Source organism: Astyanax mexicanus, chromosome 12 (assembly GCF_023375975.1).
Source record: "Astyanax mexicanus isolate ESR-SI-001 chromosome 12, AstMex3_surface, whole genome shotgun sequence".
In the NCBI taxonomy this organism is placed as follows: Eukaryota; Metazoa; Chordata; class Actinopteri; order Characiformes; family Acestrorhamphidae; genus Astyanax; species Astyanax mexicanus.
Window position 1 is genome coordinate 21,815,694 of NC_064419.1, and position 19,832 is coordinate 21,835,525.

The 19,832-nt window shown below is 37.4% G+C and overlaps 1 protein-coding gene across 1 annotated transcript in view; it reads left to right on the forward strand.

Moving 5' to 3' along the window:
* The first annotated feature begins 1,155 nt into the window (after positions 1-1,155).
* LOC103029034 (glycerol-3-phosphate acyltransferase 4) overlaps positions 1,156-19,832 on the forward strand; it is a 41,816-nt gene continuing 23,139 nt past the window's right edge. Inside the window, exons 1-4 of the mRNA XM_049485865.1 lie at positions 1,156-1,302; positions 4,812-5,209; positions 14,354-14,423; positions 18,276-18,615. Coding sequence (XP_049341822.1) covers positions 5,042-5,209; positions 14,354-14,423; positions 18,276-18,615 — 578 coding nt within the window. The 5' untranslated portion in view covers positions 1,156-1,302; positions 4,812-5,041. The remainder of the gene's footprint in view (positions 1,303-4,811; positions 5,210-14,353; positions 14,424-18,275; positions 18,616-19,832) is intronic.

Consider the following 19,832-nt stretch of genomic DNA (forward strand, 5'->3'; position numbering starts at 1 on the left):
ATAATCTATATGTTAATTACAATCTTTTTTTTTTTTTTTTACTTTTGTCTCACAGAATCATAGCTAATGAGCAGAGAAGTAGGGTAACGAAGTAGAACTACTTCTTTACTCTACTGGAGTATTATTTTTTCTGTTACTTCCACAGCTACATACTATACACCCTTCTTTGTATTGCTAGCATTAGGTGCCCCAGAAAGTCCAGTTTTATTAATAGTTTTAAATAATAATTTATATTGTTTATAACAATTTATGTTGTTATTATAATTATATTTAAATTATAATGTAGTATTAATGCTAGAATTAGTGCTGTGCAGTTTATCCAAGTAAAATAGAAAAACAACAGCAAACAGCAATTATTAACTCAGAAAGAGAGAAACAAAATTGCACAATTGATCCAAAGTTAGGAAAAAAGCTTTAAGGGCAGTAACTATAGCATTTTAAATATATTAATACTGTAGCTTAGAGGATTTTTTAAATGCACACTGAACTGAATGTGTTTGTTATCTGGGGAAAGAAAATTGTGTCTGATTTTAATGATGTAATGCCTCTAATGGCTTCAAGAATAACATATTGTAAAATTTTATTAAAACTTTTGTCTTGTGCTTTTCAGAAATATCTGTTTTAGGTCTATTTATATTGTTTATGGAACTATTTAAAATACTTTCGTTGTCCTATTTTTGTAAAATTGTTTACATTCTTCAGCTGCTTTTCTGCAATTTTTTTTTCATATTGTCGGGCAAGGTAAACCCGATTTTAATTACAGCCTTTTTTTTTAAAGCCTTAGTGTTTTATATTATATGTACTTCTAACAGAGTCACAAACCTATATAAAAGCACAGTCATGCAAAATAAACAAACAAATAAATAAACAATACCGTAAAACCGTCAGAATCTTAAAAAATACCGTAATATAAACATTTTTTATCATACCTCCCATTTATCATATAAAGCATATAAATACTATAATTTTTTTTATTGATTTGTGATTTTTTACGCATATAAATCAAAATCGTTTTAAACTGTTGAATTTAGTAATACTCTCAGGTTCGTAGCTAATAACAATTATTACTATAAGAACATAACGGAACCGGTTTTACTCCAGATGGCGCTGTTTCACCCGCTCCGTTATCCCGGAGCTTTACGTCAGCGTGGACGTAGCCCTGCCCACGCCGGGAGGACGTTGACGGAGAGCCGCTTCAGCGCCGCGCGCGTGCCGGTGATAGTGATGTAGCGGAGCGGAGGGAGGTGAAGGCGGTGATGTGCGGGGCTGAGGCAGGCGGAGGTGTTCAGAGAGAAGAGCGCGGTGAGTCCTGGGTCTCTACAGAGGATCACAGGGGGGCTGTGCTGGAGTCCGGCATCTCCAGCCGAGCCCACTGTACTACTGCCTGTAGCTACATCCTTCACTATTATTAGCCGTACGTACGATGGCGTAGCTACGCTAACTGCGTTATTCTCGCTCAGCTGATTCTGTAGTACATTTACTGACAGCGCCGCGGATATAACCTAATGATAACTGGAGCTGTTATACTATAGCTCACTGATTCACTCCTTGTAGTTTACCGGGGCTGTTACACACTTTCACAGCACAAGGCTTAAACCTGAGCCGGTTAAAGACCGGCATGTTGTTGAAATTCTCAATTCCACCTTAAATGGGGCCACAGATACGAGGCGCCTGGCGTGACTAGCTGGCAAACTGCTTGACCATTTAAGGTGGACCGAAGAATTCCAAAAACAAGCCGGCAAGTATGAAACCAGCGTGGGCTATTAACTAGCTAAGCTTTACGATTAAACAGAAAACTAAAATACTGTGTTGGTTGCTCATGTTAACATAGAAACAACTATCTAAGCTACACTACAACGCTATAGAACACAAAGCTAATTTCTAATCTGTCTAGCTGTCTTAACATAATGTACAGCTCTGGAAAGAAATGAGAGCATTTAAAAAGATGAGTTTCTTTGATTTTACCAAATTGAAAACCTCTGGAATATAATCAAGAGAAAGACGGAAGAAAGCTGAACTGCTTGAATTTTTGCACCTGGAGTGGCATGAAGTTATTCAAAAGCAGTGTATAAGACTGGTGGAGGAGAACATGCCAAGATGCATGAAAACTGTGATTAAAAACCAGGGTTATTCCACCAAATATTAATTTCTGAAATCTTATAAAAAACTTGATACATATGAACTTGTTTTCTTTGCATTATCTGAGGTCTGAAAGCTCTGCATCATTTTTGTTATTTCAGCCATTTCTCATTTTCTGCAAATAAATGTACTAAATGACTATTTATTTGGAATTTGGGAGAAATGTTGTGCATTTATAGAACAACAATGTTCATTTACTCACAACTAACAAAATCAGAGAAACTGATTCAGAAACTGAAGTGATCTCTTAATTTTTTCCGGAGCTGTATATGCCGTAAGGTTATTACTTTGTAAGCTGATATGGGCTGTCTGTTTTTAGTTGGTGTGAAATACTAATAATATCTAAACATATCTAAGAAGGTTAAAGATGCACTCAGTGCCCTTTAAGTCAGTAAATGCTAATTTAGCCATTTGGTGGGCGACAAACTCGTGTCTTCATTCTTTTGTCATGGGCAGCAGTGCTCGCTAACACAACAATGTGCTTTCTGTGACTCTGGACTCAACCTCCAGCTGCTTGGCATGAATGGTCCCCGTCTCTTCCTCCATGCTGAACTTGTGTAAGCACAACAAGAATCCCACCCCAGCTCTGGAACACCGGACACTCAAATGTCTCCTTGTTCTGCTTCCCTGAATCTGTTAATGGTCAAGAGAGTTCAGCAGATTTCTCAATGAAGCCTCTTTGTGAAGCGTGTAGGAGATAGGGGATAGAGTATTGCAGTCATATTACAGTGTTTCTGTGTTTTTATGTACTGATTAGTGTTTATAGATTGCACTTTTTTCAGCCATAAGACTCACTGCTACAATACTGTGTGCAATATTGTAGTTTATATTCTGGTGCACGATATGGATGAAAAATGCAATGTGCATTAATGCAGTTGAATATCCGGATACTGATGTCAACCTATGCAAGCAGGCCGACCCACTGCTACTTCAGAATTTCATCAAATGCTTTTCCAATTATAAAATGAAATCGCAAAAACAGACCTCAGAAGAAGGCTTCTCATTTGAAATGAGTTATGCATGACGTAGAGACATAAGGAGAAGAGAGGAGACAAAAGACAGGTTAGATACAATTTACAGTTAAAAAGAACTTCCACAATTTTGACTGAAATGGCTGAAAAAAGAGGCACCCATGCTATGACAACAATGCAGCACTTAGAGAGCAGCAATAGAACTATTTTAACTCGCTGTGTGTTCATAACTAAACAGATCATATTGTCTCATCCTCAAAATTTTTAATAAACAGCAATAATGGAACTGTGGTATAATCACACTAATACATTCAAGGGTTGTGTTATAACATGTAATATTGGCACTGCTGGCCAATATTACACATTATAGCACCCCCTCTCATGTATTAGTGCTTAAATCTGATATTTAGATCAGAGTAGGTACCTGATATTGGGTTCTTTAGGTAACTGATACTTAGTGCTGGACGATATGGCCAAAATTTATATCACGATATATTCCTTAAATTTCGGTCGATACGATATAATTTCGATATCGATATAAATACTTAAATAGGCCTCAGAAAACTGCTAAGAAGCCCTGCAATCCCTGCAGCACTACGAATTTAAATTATTATGTAACTGTGTATTTGCACTTTTTGTATGGCTGGCATCAGATACCCTCATTATATGTACATCTATCTATCTATCTATCTATCTATCTATCTATCTATCTATCTATCTATCTATCTATCTATCTATCTATCTATCTATCTATCTATCTATCTATCTATCTATCTATCTATCTATCTATCTATCTATCTATCTATCTATCTATCTATCTATCTATCTATCTATCTATCTATCTATCGGAAATCTGTACCTACTACTGTCTGAAAATTTAATTTAAGACTTTGAAACCTCCTTTCACAAAAACTTTAGTACTTTAGAAATAAAAGTAGTCAAAATAAATCAATGCTCAATATTATTTGCAAATAGCAAAATAATAACAGGACATCCCTGTCAAACATAAGCCTATAATACCGGTAACTATTACCAATAAAAAATAACTTTAAATTACAACAGAGGCCGAGCTTCTTATTCTTTGTGAACAAATTTAACAGATTAATACAAAAGTGTTTCAACTAGGATTTAGAATACAAGAAGCCTTTATGAATAAAGCGACAATATTTTCCCGTCAAATAAACAAACCTATAGGCTTTATCAACTATGAATAACTTAGTTACAACATAAGCCATAAAAGTGCTTCAGTCAGTAACGTTACATGAAAAATATTGTATGTAGTGGAGTTGCTTGAAGTGGTGGAACAGATTAGATGTATTAACATTACCGCTGCTGGTCGGCTGCACTCTCCGGCACAATTTGCCGCAAAGCGGCAAGGGAGCGGACCCGCGGCCGAGCGAGCGGATTCTGTAAATAATACATATCGGTATACCACAAAACGGATATCACCGTTATTGAAACATTTCTTATCGCGATAAATACCGATATCGAATTATTGTCCAGGCCTACTGATACTGCACCCAAACAGTTTTGGTGATATTTCATAAAAAAACTAATAAATACTGATTAAATACTCTGAACATAATTTTTTGATCTTCTAGTATAATATTCATTACATATATACTTTATACTTTCATTACATATGTATAATTGCTTTTGATTTTCTGTGTTCTAAAGAAAGCAATATTTGTTTCATTGCAGATCGCAACATTTCAGCTGGCAAGAACCGTAAATCCTGAGGAACACTGAATTTCATCTGACCATGTAAAGTAATGTCAAATGGACCATGTTTTCTAAAGGAGTCCATGAAGAAGATTTTTTGGACCTTTTTTATACTTGATCATGCTCTGGAGACTTAGGCCCTGACAGCCACTCATTGCCCTAATTTTTTTCTTTACAAGAGTCCCTATCAATTATTTTCATCTGCAGTGATGGGTCTGATTATCTCCCCCTTTGATAACTTGCTGTGTATGCTTTTGGGCATCTCCTTTACTGTATGGTTCACTCTGCTGCTGGTCTTTATCATCGTTCCGGCCATCTTCGGTGTGTCCTTCGGCATCCGCACTCTTTGCATGAAGACCTTGCTTAAGGTGTTTGAGGTGAGTTCATATAGGGGGTTAATATGGGATATTAAAATTCACAGTTTAATGTCCCATAACCTCCAGCTTCTGCACTACATAACTAGTCTGCCCGCTCCATTTAACTAATTTATGTCTGTTTTTCCTAGTTTTGTTTATTAGAGGGAGGGTCTAGTCTTCTGTAACTCACACCTGAATATGATATTTAGGATTTTTTTTTTTAAATTCTAGAATAAATAAAATCAATCAAAAATATCTTAGACATTGGGTATACTAATCCAGATGTGTTTAGTTCTAATTGCATACTGTGACGCGGGGATGAGACGGGAGGCGGATTTATATGCAGGTAAGACCAGACTTTTAATAAATAACAAATAAACAAACAGGGGAATAACGAATATAAATAGGTACATAAACAAACAGGGAAAACCAACACTGAGCTAAGCTAAACAGAATAGAACAAAACAAGGTTAGGGAATATATACAGAGGATACATACGTAAATATATACAAAATAAACAAAGAAACAAACAGGCAAGAAACGTGACTAGAAATATACAAGAAATAAAGGGAACTAGAAATATACAAGAAACTAATAGAGCGTAACGAAACCGTGAACAAACAATAGCAAACGTGGCGAGACAAACGACAGAGGAAGGTGCAAAGACCGACGGAGGACAAGGTGGCAGAGGAGGGCTATTTATAGTAACAAGAAACACTGAACACCTGGGGAAACAGGTAACGAGGGGCGGAGCTACAAATTACACACACGTGATGGAAAAGTACAAGAGAAACACACTAGGAAACGGGGAAAACACAGGAAACCATAGCGAGGGCGTAACACATACACTCCATAAATGAATATGAATTGGTAGCTAAAATATATTGGGACACCTTTTTCTTGATTGTGTTCTGTAATCAGGGGTATTAGGAAGAGCTTATTAAAACATTATGTTCTCTACTGTCCAGGGAGGGCTTTTTGTTAGATTTAGATCGTACATCTCCACTTCAGTTTCTGAATCAGTTTCTCTAATTTTGCCTGTGATCATCCGTCTTCCTCTTGATTATATTCCAGAGATTTTCAATTTGATAAAATCAATTTTTAAGTGGTCTCTTTTTTCCCCCAGAGCTGTAGTTGTGTGGATTTGTTTGCATTATTAAAGTCAGGATGTTTGATGGTCACCACCACAGCTTATTCCATCAACTCCACATCACTATTTGAAAGTATTGGATGGCGCACTATCATTCCAGAGAACCCAATTTCAGTGTTCCAACACCTAAAATTTGGGATGCTGTGTGTGTGTGTTTGTGCATTTGCACATCTATGTCAGCAATGGGTGCAACCTAAAGTAGCTGAATTCATTCATTAGAAGGGGTGTCCACAAATATTTGGAAAGGTACATACAAACTCAGATATCAGGCACCAGCATAAGGCTTTCTTTTAAATTGGTCCAATCAGCTAAAAGCTAAATGATGCCAGTTGATGGTATTCCCACACACATAATGCTTAACTAGGTCATGACTCAGCTCTTGACTGTCACATTATGTGCTGATATTAGAACCTCTAACCCAAATCCAAACCCTAGTCCGCACAGGGTGACTACTGACGAGTCCACCCAGGGTATTTCAGTTGCAATGGTCTCGTTGCTGTTCAGACCAGGTGAACCTTAATAGCAGGGGACATGCACTTGGTTTCACCATATTTCAAACCCAACATCACATTAACCTTTGACAACTTTAGAATAGAATAGAATTGCCTTTATTGTCACATGGTCAAACCAGCGAAATTAGCCATCAACCCATCCATACAATAACATACAAGGGGGAAACAGGACAGGATAGGAAGACAGGGTAAGCCGCAGCGTGTGCACGCGCCGCCAATCATTTCTTCAGTTAGAGGGATACAAGGGGGAAGAAGAGGGTAAAAAAACATACCCCTAGACTGTGCCCTGAAGAGCACAGTGTAGGAACATAAAAAAACCTCAGCACATAGGCACATACAATATACACAAGAGACCAAGCAATGAAGGCGTGGGAAAGGGTACGGGAGGTGGGGGGGGTGGGGGTCGTTAGGTAAACAGGGAGAGATTCAAAGTCACAGTGTTCTTTGGAGGAATGCTCCCTAACATCCACAAGGCCGAGTGCTGATAGGGCGGGAGCCGACAGCAGATTAGACTTCAGTTGTTTAGGCGAGTGACCGCTCTCCAGTTTAGCATGGTCACTCTCTATTGTCCATCATGGTCTCAATTTTCTCCACCTTCCTTTGCAAAGCCGTTTGCTTCTCCGAGATGTTTTCCATGTTGCGGTTAAAAGTCACAGTCTGAGTGCCGACAGCTCTGCCCACCGCATCAATCAGGTCGGGCAGCTTTTGGGGGCCCTTGACAGCTGTCCCCACACTTTTAATTTCACGATACACTAGGGCAATGCCTAATCCAATCAGCAAGAACCCTGTGATCATTGTGCCGAAAAGGTAGACGTCTTCGATGTCCTCCACAGAAAGAGTCGCCAGGCACACGGTCCGCCACGTCTCCCACGCGTCCCTCGTGTAGCCAGCTGCAAACGTTCCATCAGGACAAGCAGGTTCCCCCGAACCCAGGCTTCTCGTCGAGAAGATGGTGTCAATTGCATTGAGAGACCATTTGATCAAATCCATTTCTTTTTCTTTTTCTTTAGAGCCTCATATTCTATAAACGCTAACATTCTGAAATTCAAGTCACCTTACCTCACTACACTAAATGTTGTCATTTTGCTTCATTATGACATTGGCATGTGACGTTTGGAAGATGTTGGCTTTTGCTTACTTTACATCACAACTTAAAATTAACAAAACATCATAAACTGACCGTAGACATTGAAGATGTTGTTCAACTTGATAACATCAAAAAACATTGGTGACCAGCAGGGTTCATCTTGACCTAAATCTATAGATCATAGGTCATTTAACATCTGTTGCTATTAAGATGTAGCTCCACACAGCAGGACAGAGTCACAGGTCAAGGCACTGGAGAGCCTGATAGGAGAGTGAAGGGCAGGAAATATGAAAAAAAAAAAAGAGAGAAGAACCGACATCTGGAGAGGTTCGTTTTAACAGGCTAATTATATAATGTGACATTCTCAGCTAATGGACCTCCCTAATTAAATACTGTTACCATGTACTTGAAAACAAATCAGTATAAATAATACTAGTGAGTGTAATTCTTTATGCAAGACATATATGAACATTTTCTATGTTTTTTTTTTTTTTATCAAATGTTCGAAAAACTGTCATGGTATAAAAGACGCCACCATATGCATACAGTCTTAGTAAAAGAAAATTGGTCTTTTTATCCAATCAGAATAGTGGGAACTAGGGATGCACCGATGTGGGAATTCTGGTCCAATGCCGATATTCGATATTACACACGTACATCTCTTCCAATACAGATACCAGTGTAGGATATAAATGCACATTTATAACTTACAGAGAGAATAGACACCCTTATGTAAATGTATGACTTTAAAACTAATAAAAATGAGCATAAATCAAACAATTTTAAAGTGAGGTAGTGTGTGTACTGTGTATTTGAGATTCTACTAGTGCATCCCAAAAAAACAGAATATCATTGAAAAGTTACTTTATTTCAGTAATTCTGTTTAAAATGTTAAACTCATTTTTATATATATGTATTAAGCATGTATTTCTCTTATTGTTAAATATTATGGCTTACAGCCAACAAAAACCCAAAAATTAGAATATTATATTATTAAGACCGATTGGTACTTTTGGCAGTGTCCTGCTGGAAAATGAAATCCACATCTCCATAAAAGTTGTCAGCAGAAGGAAGCATGCAGTGCTGTCAGATTTTCTGGAAAAGAATGCACTGAATTTTGACTCTCCAAACTATCAAACCAACCACCAAACTTCACACTAGACAACAAGCAGCTTGGACTGTGTGCGTCTCACTTTTCCTTCAGACTCTGGTCCCTTGATTTCCAAATAAAATGCAACATTTACTGATGATCAGTGATTGTTTGGAGAGTCATTTCATCTGCTGGTGTTGGTTTACTGTGTTATATCAAGTCTAAAGTCAGTGCCATTTTCCCAGAAAATCTTACAGCACTTCATGCTTCCCTCTGCTGACAACTTTTATAGAGATTTGGATTTTAATTTTACAGCAGGACTTCTGTATCTCAGAAATTAGAATATTATATAAGACTAATTGGTACTTTTGGCAGTGTGGACAGTGTACAAATTAGTCTTATATAATATTCTAATTTCTGAGATACAGATTTTTGGGGTTTCCTTGCCTGTAAGCCATAATCAACAACAGTAAAATGTTTAACTGAATTACTGAAATAAAGTAACGTTTAAATGTCCCAGTTTTTTGAGATGCTCTAGTATACAACATGGAAATTGTGATCTATCAATGTGTTCAATCTATCAATATTTTCATACACTCATACCTAACAAGATAATCCGCATTACTGATCTCCTATCAGTTCTTTTAATAAAATGCCTGATTATATCTGGTATAAATGCATAGAATCAGATAAGGACAAGGCTTAAAATAAATATTAAAAACCTGACCTTGTGAAATATGCCTGAATCGAGTCATTATAGTCAAAACCTTCAGTTTAAAGAGATCCAGTTTAGAACCAGTTGGCCTTTCATTGGTCTAAGTGGCCAACATTTTGCTCTTGTTCCCTTCATGAAAATGTTATGAGATGCATTATGTATCTCTCCTCTCCTGAATGCTACAAAGTAGGCAAAAAACAGAGCAATGAGAGAAAGACCGATATAGATCTTGAGAGAGCGTGAGGCATAAGAAAGGAATGTGAGCCTGTAGAATGCTGGAACAGGAATGGTAATGGGGAAAGAGGAGCCCCTTTCCTACAGCTGCTGGTAATTTTAAAGGGCGTGCACACACATGCATATAATACACACACAAATCACACATCCCTCCTCTTCCAGACTGTTACGCAAGACCACGTGCCTTTTCGCTTTTCCTACAGACACGCATGCAACCGGCCTGTATCTGGCCTGTGCTGTCAGTTCCTGAACTGGGAGGAGGGGAAATTGCTGGACTGCTTCAGGAAAGTAATGTCTGAGTGAAATGGAAAGTGAGGGAGCTGCAGTTTCAGGAGAAGGAAGGGAGCAGGGGAAGCTAATCCAGCTTCTACTCGGCATGCACGACAACTGTCAAGCAGTGTAGGCCATGTGGTAAAAATAACACAATACAAGATATGTCCATCATACGCAATGTGCAGGCCTAGTGACAGGGGGCTGCAAGCTGACAGTGCCCACTCAGTTGGGATTTTGTAGGTTATTTACTGAGAAATGTAACTTTAGAATTATTGGGTGAATTGGTTTTTGTATGTCTGTGTGGTTTATTAATCAACAACAGTATGGCCAGAATTTAAATCACAATATATTTTTACATTTTTAATATAATCTTCATTATACCACATTTAGTTCCGACCCTGCAGTGTGATTGGTTAAGGGGCAGTATATGAGTGCTATTATCAGCTGGTAATGCACTGTAAACTAAGCTCTTCATGTATTACTCATCCACATACAGGTAACCTAGAAACGATGCAGCGCTTACAAGTCAAACAGAGCAGCAATGGAACTATTTTAACTCGCAGAGTGTTTATAACCAAATCGATCATATATTCTCGTCCTCTTCAACTTAAAAGCTTTCAATAAACAGCGATAATAGAAACAAGGTATAATTACATGAATACACTCTATGTTTGTGTTATAATGTGTAATATTGCCAATATTAAAAGTTATAGCACTCCCTCTCATGTATTATTGCTTAAATATTTCCATTGTCAGTATGAAGATTATAAAAGCTACTGCCTGTAGGGTATGTACTTAAACACTGACATTTTCAGGCCACAGAAGCCTTTAGTGTTCTGCTCTTTGTGCTGCACTGTCAGTGACAGATGTTTTAAATACTGTATGGATGATCTGGCCCAAGGAATATTGACACTTATTATGAAGCCTATAATAGCAAGTAAGCCATAATGCTAGCAGCTTCTCTGGAGATCAGAACTGTTTTTCATGGATAGATTAGTCACTGATACCTGATAACTGATCAATGGCATCATTCTGCTGTTTGATATGGTACGTGTGTATATGTATGTATATACACTGCCTTGACAAAAATAGGTCACCAGGTAAGAGCCTCCCAATGGAAACTTACAACAAATTATTTAACGCTTACTGATGCAGTGAGTAGTTTCTTATTTGGAAACCATGTGAAAAGACACATCCTGTGGTTGTGGAAAAGATGCCAATGTGTTTCAGAAGGTTCAAATTATTGGCATGCATCAAGCTGGAAACCCTGCAAATTAGTCCAGAATGAATGGGTTTGTACGGAGCAATTAAAGCAAAATCTTTTTTTACTGACAAATGTACTAATTTTCTCCACACATAACCACATAAAATGTTTCAGCACCACAGACATATAAAAGCTTTTATGCTGCAGTTATAAGACTTTTAAACATGTTCTGTTTTTGATTAGAGTGTTTAGCAGTTTAGCCCCATTCACCCTATTAATTTAGTTTGCAGCTGTTTTCTGATAAAATGACAAAAATAGGTTTGACAAGACAAGACAACCATATACACCATGCTTGTGCTGGGCACTGATGGTATTTGGCCTTTGCCCCATCCTAGTGAGTACATTCAGAAGACACGTACAATAATACAGTCAGTACACATGCCTGGAGTGGTGGGCATCCATTGCTGGAGTGGCCAGGGAGCAGTGAGTGTTATCGAACCCTCAACCTTGTTGTTGATGGCCCAGTAATTTAACCGCTGAGCCACCACTGTCCCAGTGACGTATTTTGTAACGTATTCTTCATTTATCTGTTCCATTAAAACTGCTGCAAACACAGGCTAATACATTGAAACGCACCAAGGTTCTTATGAATCTGAACAGAACAAATTCAAGAAGTTGTTTTGGTTAAAATGCTAAATAATATTTGAGATCTGACTGTACCCTTGTTTTAGGCAGGTTGTGGGGTTTTGTAGACGTAGAAAATTGTAATGCACTTAATGTACAGTAATGATATGGTTTCTGGCCCCATGTTGTTGTCTAGGTCTGTCATATTGTGGTTCAGCAATGCTTTAAAAATATGCTTTAAATATAGTAATATGATACCACAGAACTATGAGAAAAAAGAATATAAAGTTCATGAGGTGTTCAAAAGGAATCATAAGCTTCACCTACCGGTACATGTTGAGGCAGTGATGTCAGTCTAGAGTTGCAGAATGAACATGCCTTGGTGTACACACGTCACCTACTTTTACCTTCCTAGAAGTCATAAGTAACTGGAACACTTTACCAGATTTAAATTGTGTGCAACTTTATATGCACAGTATGTGTTCATTAGAGATAGATGATGATCTTAATATTAGTAAAATATATTACTTTATGTAGTACTGTGGGGATTTTTTTTAAAACCACCCGTGGATAGTGAGTGTCTATTGACAATGATATCTGTATAAGCCTTTTTTATTAATCATTTAAATTTTTTTAAATAATCAGCATCGGTTAATTATAGTAATCATCCAAAAGCTGGGGTGTCCATATTAGTTTGTTCTTTTTCGTATCTAGAGTGTAATAAGAAAAGAATTACAATAAACAAGTAATTTCAGAACACTTTTATTTGTCCATTTATCTTGACATTTTTAGACAACAACAAGGACAACAGTCAGAATTATGATATGAAAAAAAGGTATAAGGTTGTTACTATTATAAACTTATTAGAATCATACATAGTTCATACAATACACATTTCATTAAAATTGATTATTTTCATATTCTCTTATTATGTAGGGATCTAATTGTTGTACCACATTCTGACATTTACCTTAAAATAAAATGCAGTTTCTGCTTAGATTTTTACCCCATTGTGTAATATATGTGCTGTTTTATAATAACTAAATAACTAAATCTTAATAAGAGGAACATGCCTGAAGCCCCTCCTCCCAATCTATCGTCCTATTAATGCTGTCTCTACCTTGTCCTTATGCTCTCTGTACCTTGTCTTCATGTTTTTGTAATCCTCCAACACCCTCTCTCCTTGCTTTCATTTAGTAGAAAACATATGTTTGGTAAAAAGTAATTTACCAAGACCCTAATTTAGTATGAAACTTAAAATATAACAAAAATAAAGTACTGTGAAAAAGACCAAAGACTGCAGCACATTTAGTGCTTGTAAATTACAAGCAATTAGGGGTGTGACGAGACAAGACACGATATTGGGTTCACGAGAACGAGACGAGATTTAAAAATAAAATTTTTAAGAACACGTCAAAAATGAAAAATGGCTTGAAAACTAGAGATTTATTGGACAAAATCATATAACGCAACCTTAACAGACTGGTTTCTCTCACATATTGATTTTATAAAAAATTGAAATAAGAATACAAATACAACTTTTCTAGGTCCTTATATAGTACAAACAGTAAGTGCAAACCACAACCAGTCATATTAAGACTATGGTTTGTGTTTTTTTTCTCCTAAATCTCTTGTAATTTAACTATTCATAACCATAACCAGTCATATTAAGCCTATGCTTGAAGTGCAAACAGAGACAGAACATTTTTTTGTACTAAGCTAAGGAATTAGTACAACTGCCTATCAGTCACGTGTACGATTTACTTAGAGTATTTACATATGGTTTGTGTCCTGTTGGTCGTCACGTTTTAATCTCGCGAGATCTCGTCACACCCCTACAAGCAATTAAAAGTAAATACAGGTAATATAAAAATAAATACAAGATAGACTGCTTTTGGGAATATAGCGATTTCACAATATATGAAGTACTAGTTTTTTTATTTTTGGCAATATTATTGTAAAGGGTATTATATAGCACATCCTTATTTCTCATTCATCACTGCACTTATCAGAGGAAGGACTGGCTTCCTACTACAAATCAGAAACCATATTAACTCCATTCAAAGGTTCTCCAAGTTCTGTCCCATCTGTTACAGTCTCCTACGAAATTATCACAAGCTGATGACATAGTCCAAACCTGCCAAAGCGCAAATTAATATAAATGTTCAGTTGAATATTTATTTATTTTAGTTTAAACTTTAAAAAGAAAAGAAGCATGATAATACTTGTACTTTTCTACAGCTGTATTGTAACAGTTGTGACTGGTGTATTTTCAGTGGGCCACGTTACGAATCGAGAGAGGAGCCAAAGAGAAGAATCATCACCTGTATAAACCCTATACTAATGGTGAGTTGAGCAGGTTTTTAACTGGATCTGTTTACTTTTACTGTCTATTCATCATAGTGTGTGTTCATCTGCTCCTGGAGTTTGCATTGGGTGGTTTGTTTTGGTGTTGTCTTTGTGGAGTGTAAATTCATCTGTCTTCACTGATGTTTGATGTCTGTCCACCTACACTTATAACGAGTACAAAATGTACACGAGAAGTTGGAACATGTAACTAAATCAAATTTAAAACCCAGTTTTACATAATAAAAAGCACATTTGCCTTTCTATATTTATAGTGGATAATGGGTAATTCATTATTGCCATGCAAAACGATTCAAAAGTATAGAATAATATGTCATATTATTCATTTTGTTATTTTATGCTCTGCAATAAATTCAGTTTATAAATTAAGTTCATCAGAGTTTTTAGCCTCAGAAACCAAACGTTAATAGCACCCCAGATAAGAGACACCTAAATGCTTATTATTTGTTTGTGTGTGTTTTTTTATTTTTTTTAGGTTTGTTTAATACTTTTAAGATTACTACAATTGACTTATGTGTGCCTTCACAGTCTGGATGACATTAGTATGAATTTACAATGTAGGGGGAAATAAAGAAAAACATTAAATGAGAGTGTGAGTTCAAACTTTTGACTTTTTGTAATTTTTGAATACAGAATTATTTGAGATTTTAGAGCTAGAGCTCTGACTATCATTTTAATGCTAACACATTCTACAGCTGAAAGTTTGTAGTAAGCAATTTTTACTGTTTTACTGTTTTAATTAATAAATTTAATTGACCTCTTTTACACCTGCTCAATTCATGTATCTGAATTGTATTCTACTGAGTTTTTAGTAGACACACGTGTTTCTGCTTAGTCAGACTAATATCCGATTTCTGTGTAGAATGGAATATGCAGGTTGTTTATAAATTCAGCCTCTTCCTGTGCTGAGTATAGATGGCTGCTGTGTGTTCCTTGATAGTTTTTACCATAATTTATGGACTATAAGGCACACTGAATTATAAGGTGCACTATCAATAAACATCTATTTTCTGGTCAGTTTTCATACCTAAAGAGACAATAGTAAGGAACGATGGTGTTACCATGTTGTTAATGTAGGTTAATCAGATTTCTCACCTGAAAACTTCTTATTTGGGTGAGTAAAGTGCTTCCGTTTATTTACATTTAGCTTAGATTTCCAATATTTTAACAGCACGATTTGCAGCAGCGCCAGCTAGGGTTGTCACGATACCAAAATTTTGACTTCGATACCGATACCAACTGTAGTATCACGATTCTCGATACCAAAACGATACTTGGAAGAAAAAAAAACAATAAAAATATCTGAACATAAAATGTTTATTTTTGACTGAACTGGATTGAACACTGAACAATCGGTGAAAACGTTTTTATTCTAAAATGAAACATTTGAACAAAAAACAAGTTTCGTTATTATAACCTTAACTATAACATAATTATCTAAACACTTCCTAAAAACTAAAACCAGAGGTAATGGTAGCCTGACTATGTGAACCTGACGGGCGGGCAGAAGTTAAGTTCTGAATAAGGAAAATAAAGAGACAGAAGAACATTACAATGTTATGTTCATTTTAACACTCACTGCTCCGTTATATTAATCAACCGTTTACCGTTTTTAATAAGCAGTCGCTAGTAAATCTTAGTAAAGCTACAGACAGAGTGTATCTTGACTAACTCCACTAACCTGTCGACTTCTCAGCTCTTTGTAGAGATCAGGGTGCTTGTCTGCTATTATGTTGAATAACACTGTAACATAGAAGCATAGAACTATTATTTAATTAAAATGATTTTTAAGAACAGCTAAACACACTGCTGCAGGTCAAACGCGGAGGCGTTCACGTGTGAGAGACACAGCGAGAGTGAGAGAGAGAGATTTGCGTGTTCTGGTGTGAGCTACTCACAGGTAAAGGTTCTCTTTTATCTCCTCGTGCTCATATTCTAGTCCCACACATAAGTCTGCAGCTCCCTCAGTGTTTTCTGTCGTATTTTGCGGCTAGCGCGAGCGCTTACAACTAACACCGCGGACCGCGAGGTGCCGCCGCGCTTGTGCCGAATCCGCTACTGAATCCGACTCCCGATTCGCGGACAGAATCGGCACAACACCCCCCGCTGTACAACTGCGGGAGTGAAAACAGCGCTAATAAATAAAGTAGTTTAGTTTCACTTTCAGTTTTCGTTATTTTCGTTATTTTATTTAAAAATAAAAATATCAATAAAAAACAGATGCCTACATCTCAGACTATTTTCCCACACTTCACTCCTCGCGCCCGTTTTGTCCACAAGTCGCGGACGAGAGACATCTGTTATTTTAGCCGTCGCCATTCTACACTCGCTGCTGCTCTGCTGGCATGCGCGTGAATCGATTCATTTGTTCAGAACACTAAGTTTATCTGAATCCTGCCACACCGACTGCTGCGGTGTGAATCAGTTTTCTTATGAACTGAATCAAATCGCGCCTACTAATTTGACTCATTTGAAGCTAGTGACTGGGCTATATACAGTATCGAAAGCATCGAACGCTAAAGAACCGAATCGTTTGTGATGACGTAGTATCGAAAAAGAATCGAACCTTCGGTACACCGTGCAACTCTAGCGCCAGCCATGGTTAGCAGCGGCGTTAGCCACAGTTAACGCTAGTAAATGCCGCCCATTAGCACTACACTGAGGAACCCTGATTGTTCTGGTAAACCAAGGGGCTATCAGTTAGCGATTTGTCCCACGTAGCTTGTTTTAACAGGGTAAACACGCAGACTACAGTCCAATACACTCACTTCTGAATGGCAAAAGAGCTAGTGGTGCAGTTAGCGGCTATTGCTAATGTTGCTTAGTGCTGGAGAAACTTCACTGAAACTCCTGTATAACGCTGTACTTCAGCAGGGTGGCTTTACTGCTCCTTACAACCTGACTGGTAAAATTCATACATGAGGTGCACCTTAATAATATAAATAAATAACGAATATCAATAAGAATGTATGTTCAAATTCATACGAGACCAGCGGACAAGATTCATTTGATTGAATGGGAAGCGGCATATATACTCTAAACCAACATACCACATATTTTCATTGATAAAAGTCATTGATGAAAACCTCATTAACAGTTTGTAGGGTTTTGTTTGCAGAAAATAGAATTTACTTCTCTTTTCTGCCAATATTTACACTGTTATTTTGGTTCAGATAAAACCTGAAAGCCTGAAGGCCCTGTCAAAACAAGTTAGGTATGAATACACCTAAGAAATGTTGGAAAGTGGTTAAGTGAGAATACATTTTAATTTAATATATGATATGGGAAGGCGCTGAGTGGTCCAGCGGTCAAAAGCGCTGCCACTATGAGCGGGAGGTCGCAGGTTTGAACCCCCGCTCATGCAGCTTTGCCATCAAGCTGCCGGCGCTCAGAGGGAGCAAAATTGGCCCTGCTTCCTCCGGGTGGGTAGATGGAGCTCTCTCCCCACATCACTCCTAGGTGTGATGTCCACAGCACCACTGTGCTTTCCTCCGAGCTAGCTACTCGGTAATGCTGCATCAGCAGCAGCTAGAAAAGAAGCGGTGGCTGACTTCACATGTATCGGAGGAAGCATGTGTTAGTCTTTACCCTCCTGGTGTGTTGGGGCATCACTAGTGATAGGGGAAGTCCTAATGAGTGGGTTGGGTAATTGGCCACTGGGGAGAAAATGGAAAAAAAAAATTGAAATAAAGTTATAAAAAACAAAAAACAATATATATATATATATATACATGATATGAGCTTTTAATTGTAACTAACAACATTTGTGTTTTTGTTTCTTTCACCTTTAGTCATTGTTTTGTTCAGTGATCACCTCTTCTATCTCTCCAGGGATCATAGCCAAAGAACCCACCTCCTTGGAAGAGGAACTGAATGAGATCCGCCGCAGCGGCAGCAGCCGGGACCTTAATGCTGCCTCCTCTACATCTCCTTCTACTGCTCCTTCCCCGTCCTCCTCTGAGTTCGCCATGTCGGATATCTTCTACTTCTGCCGGCGCGGCGTGGAGAGTATCGTGGACGACGAGGTGACCAAGCGCTTCTCAGCCGAGGAGCTGGAGTCCTGGAATCTGCTGACGCGCAGCAACTACAACTTCCAGCACATCAGCACTCGCCTCACTGTGCTGTGGGGTCTGGGAGTGGTCATCCGCTACTGTTTTCTACTGCCTCTCAGGTGAGCTAGTGGATAAAAATGAGAACAATATAGGGGGGGGGGAATCTGATTCTGCAGCTCTTCTAAAACTGTTTCATCATTTTAAATCAGCTTGCAGAATCAAAATCAAATAAAAAAATCTGGAGTCATATGGGTTGTCTGATGTCTGGTGGTTCCTGAACTCTTCTTTTCTTTTGTCCCATACATAAGACATTCTCTCATTGATTATTTTTTAGACAATAAGCTTCTTTTTAGTGAGTACCTGAGTTTTAAATAATTTAATATCTGATCATGCCCTGCTATTGATAACCATTTGTTTTTGCACCAACCAAGCCAAATACCATCCCTGGTGATTAAAACACTGTTGTTGTCAGATGAATAATTTGTTGAATTCCTTTTAAGAGTGATTACCCTTCTTAATAGAATAGTACTCCAGGAATTATAGCTTCTATAATATGGGAGTCAATAAAGGTTTATCTGTGAGATCGAATCAGATCATTCTGGGCTCACAGGAGAAAGTCACAATTTGAACAGCTTGAAAAATTGGCAAGTGACATACATAATGTTGATGAGGATAACTCCCTCCACTCAACTATACAAGAAGAGACTATTGCTACAAATACAGTATAACCTATTGTCCACTAATCACGTTATAAATAACTTATAAATACGTTCTGACATAGATCTTATGATTATATGAGCCAAACTGGTATGCTCATTTGGAAAAAAAAAGTATATCCCAAATAAATGGTGAATCTGGAACTAAACACTTAGACCATACAGAGATTAACTAATGTTTTTTTTATAAAATCTACTCCAAATTATACGAATCAGAGTCATGTAAGGATGCCATGTGGAGCCAATGAGTATGCCAATGTTGTTTGACCTATTGGAGTCCTTTGGCTGTATTGTTTTACCCAGTATCGTGTCTCGTCTCGTGATATTAGTGTCTCGTCACACCCCTAGTTAATACCTATAGGCCAAACTTCACAAATGTCAATGTATGAGAAATTCCCTTTTAGAGTAAATAAAAACAAATTTAAATATTAAGGAATTTGCTTTACACAGAAGTTTTAAAATCTTTATAAGGCTAATATTATGCGTCATTTAGATTGTCTGAAAAAAGATTTTGTGTGCTGGAACTTACTCTCTTTGTCGCTAGGAAGCAGGATTAACACTATTAAAATGAAAGTACTGCCCAGATTCTTGATCCCATATTTCAGTGTCTTCCTTTTTTT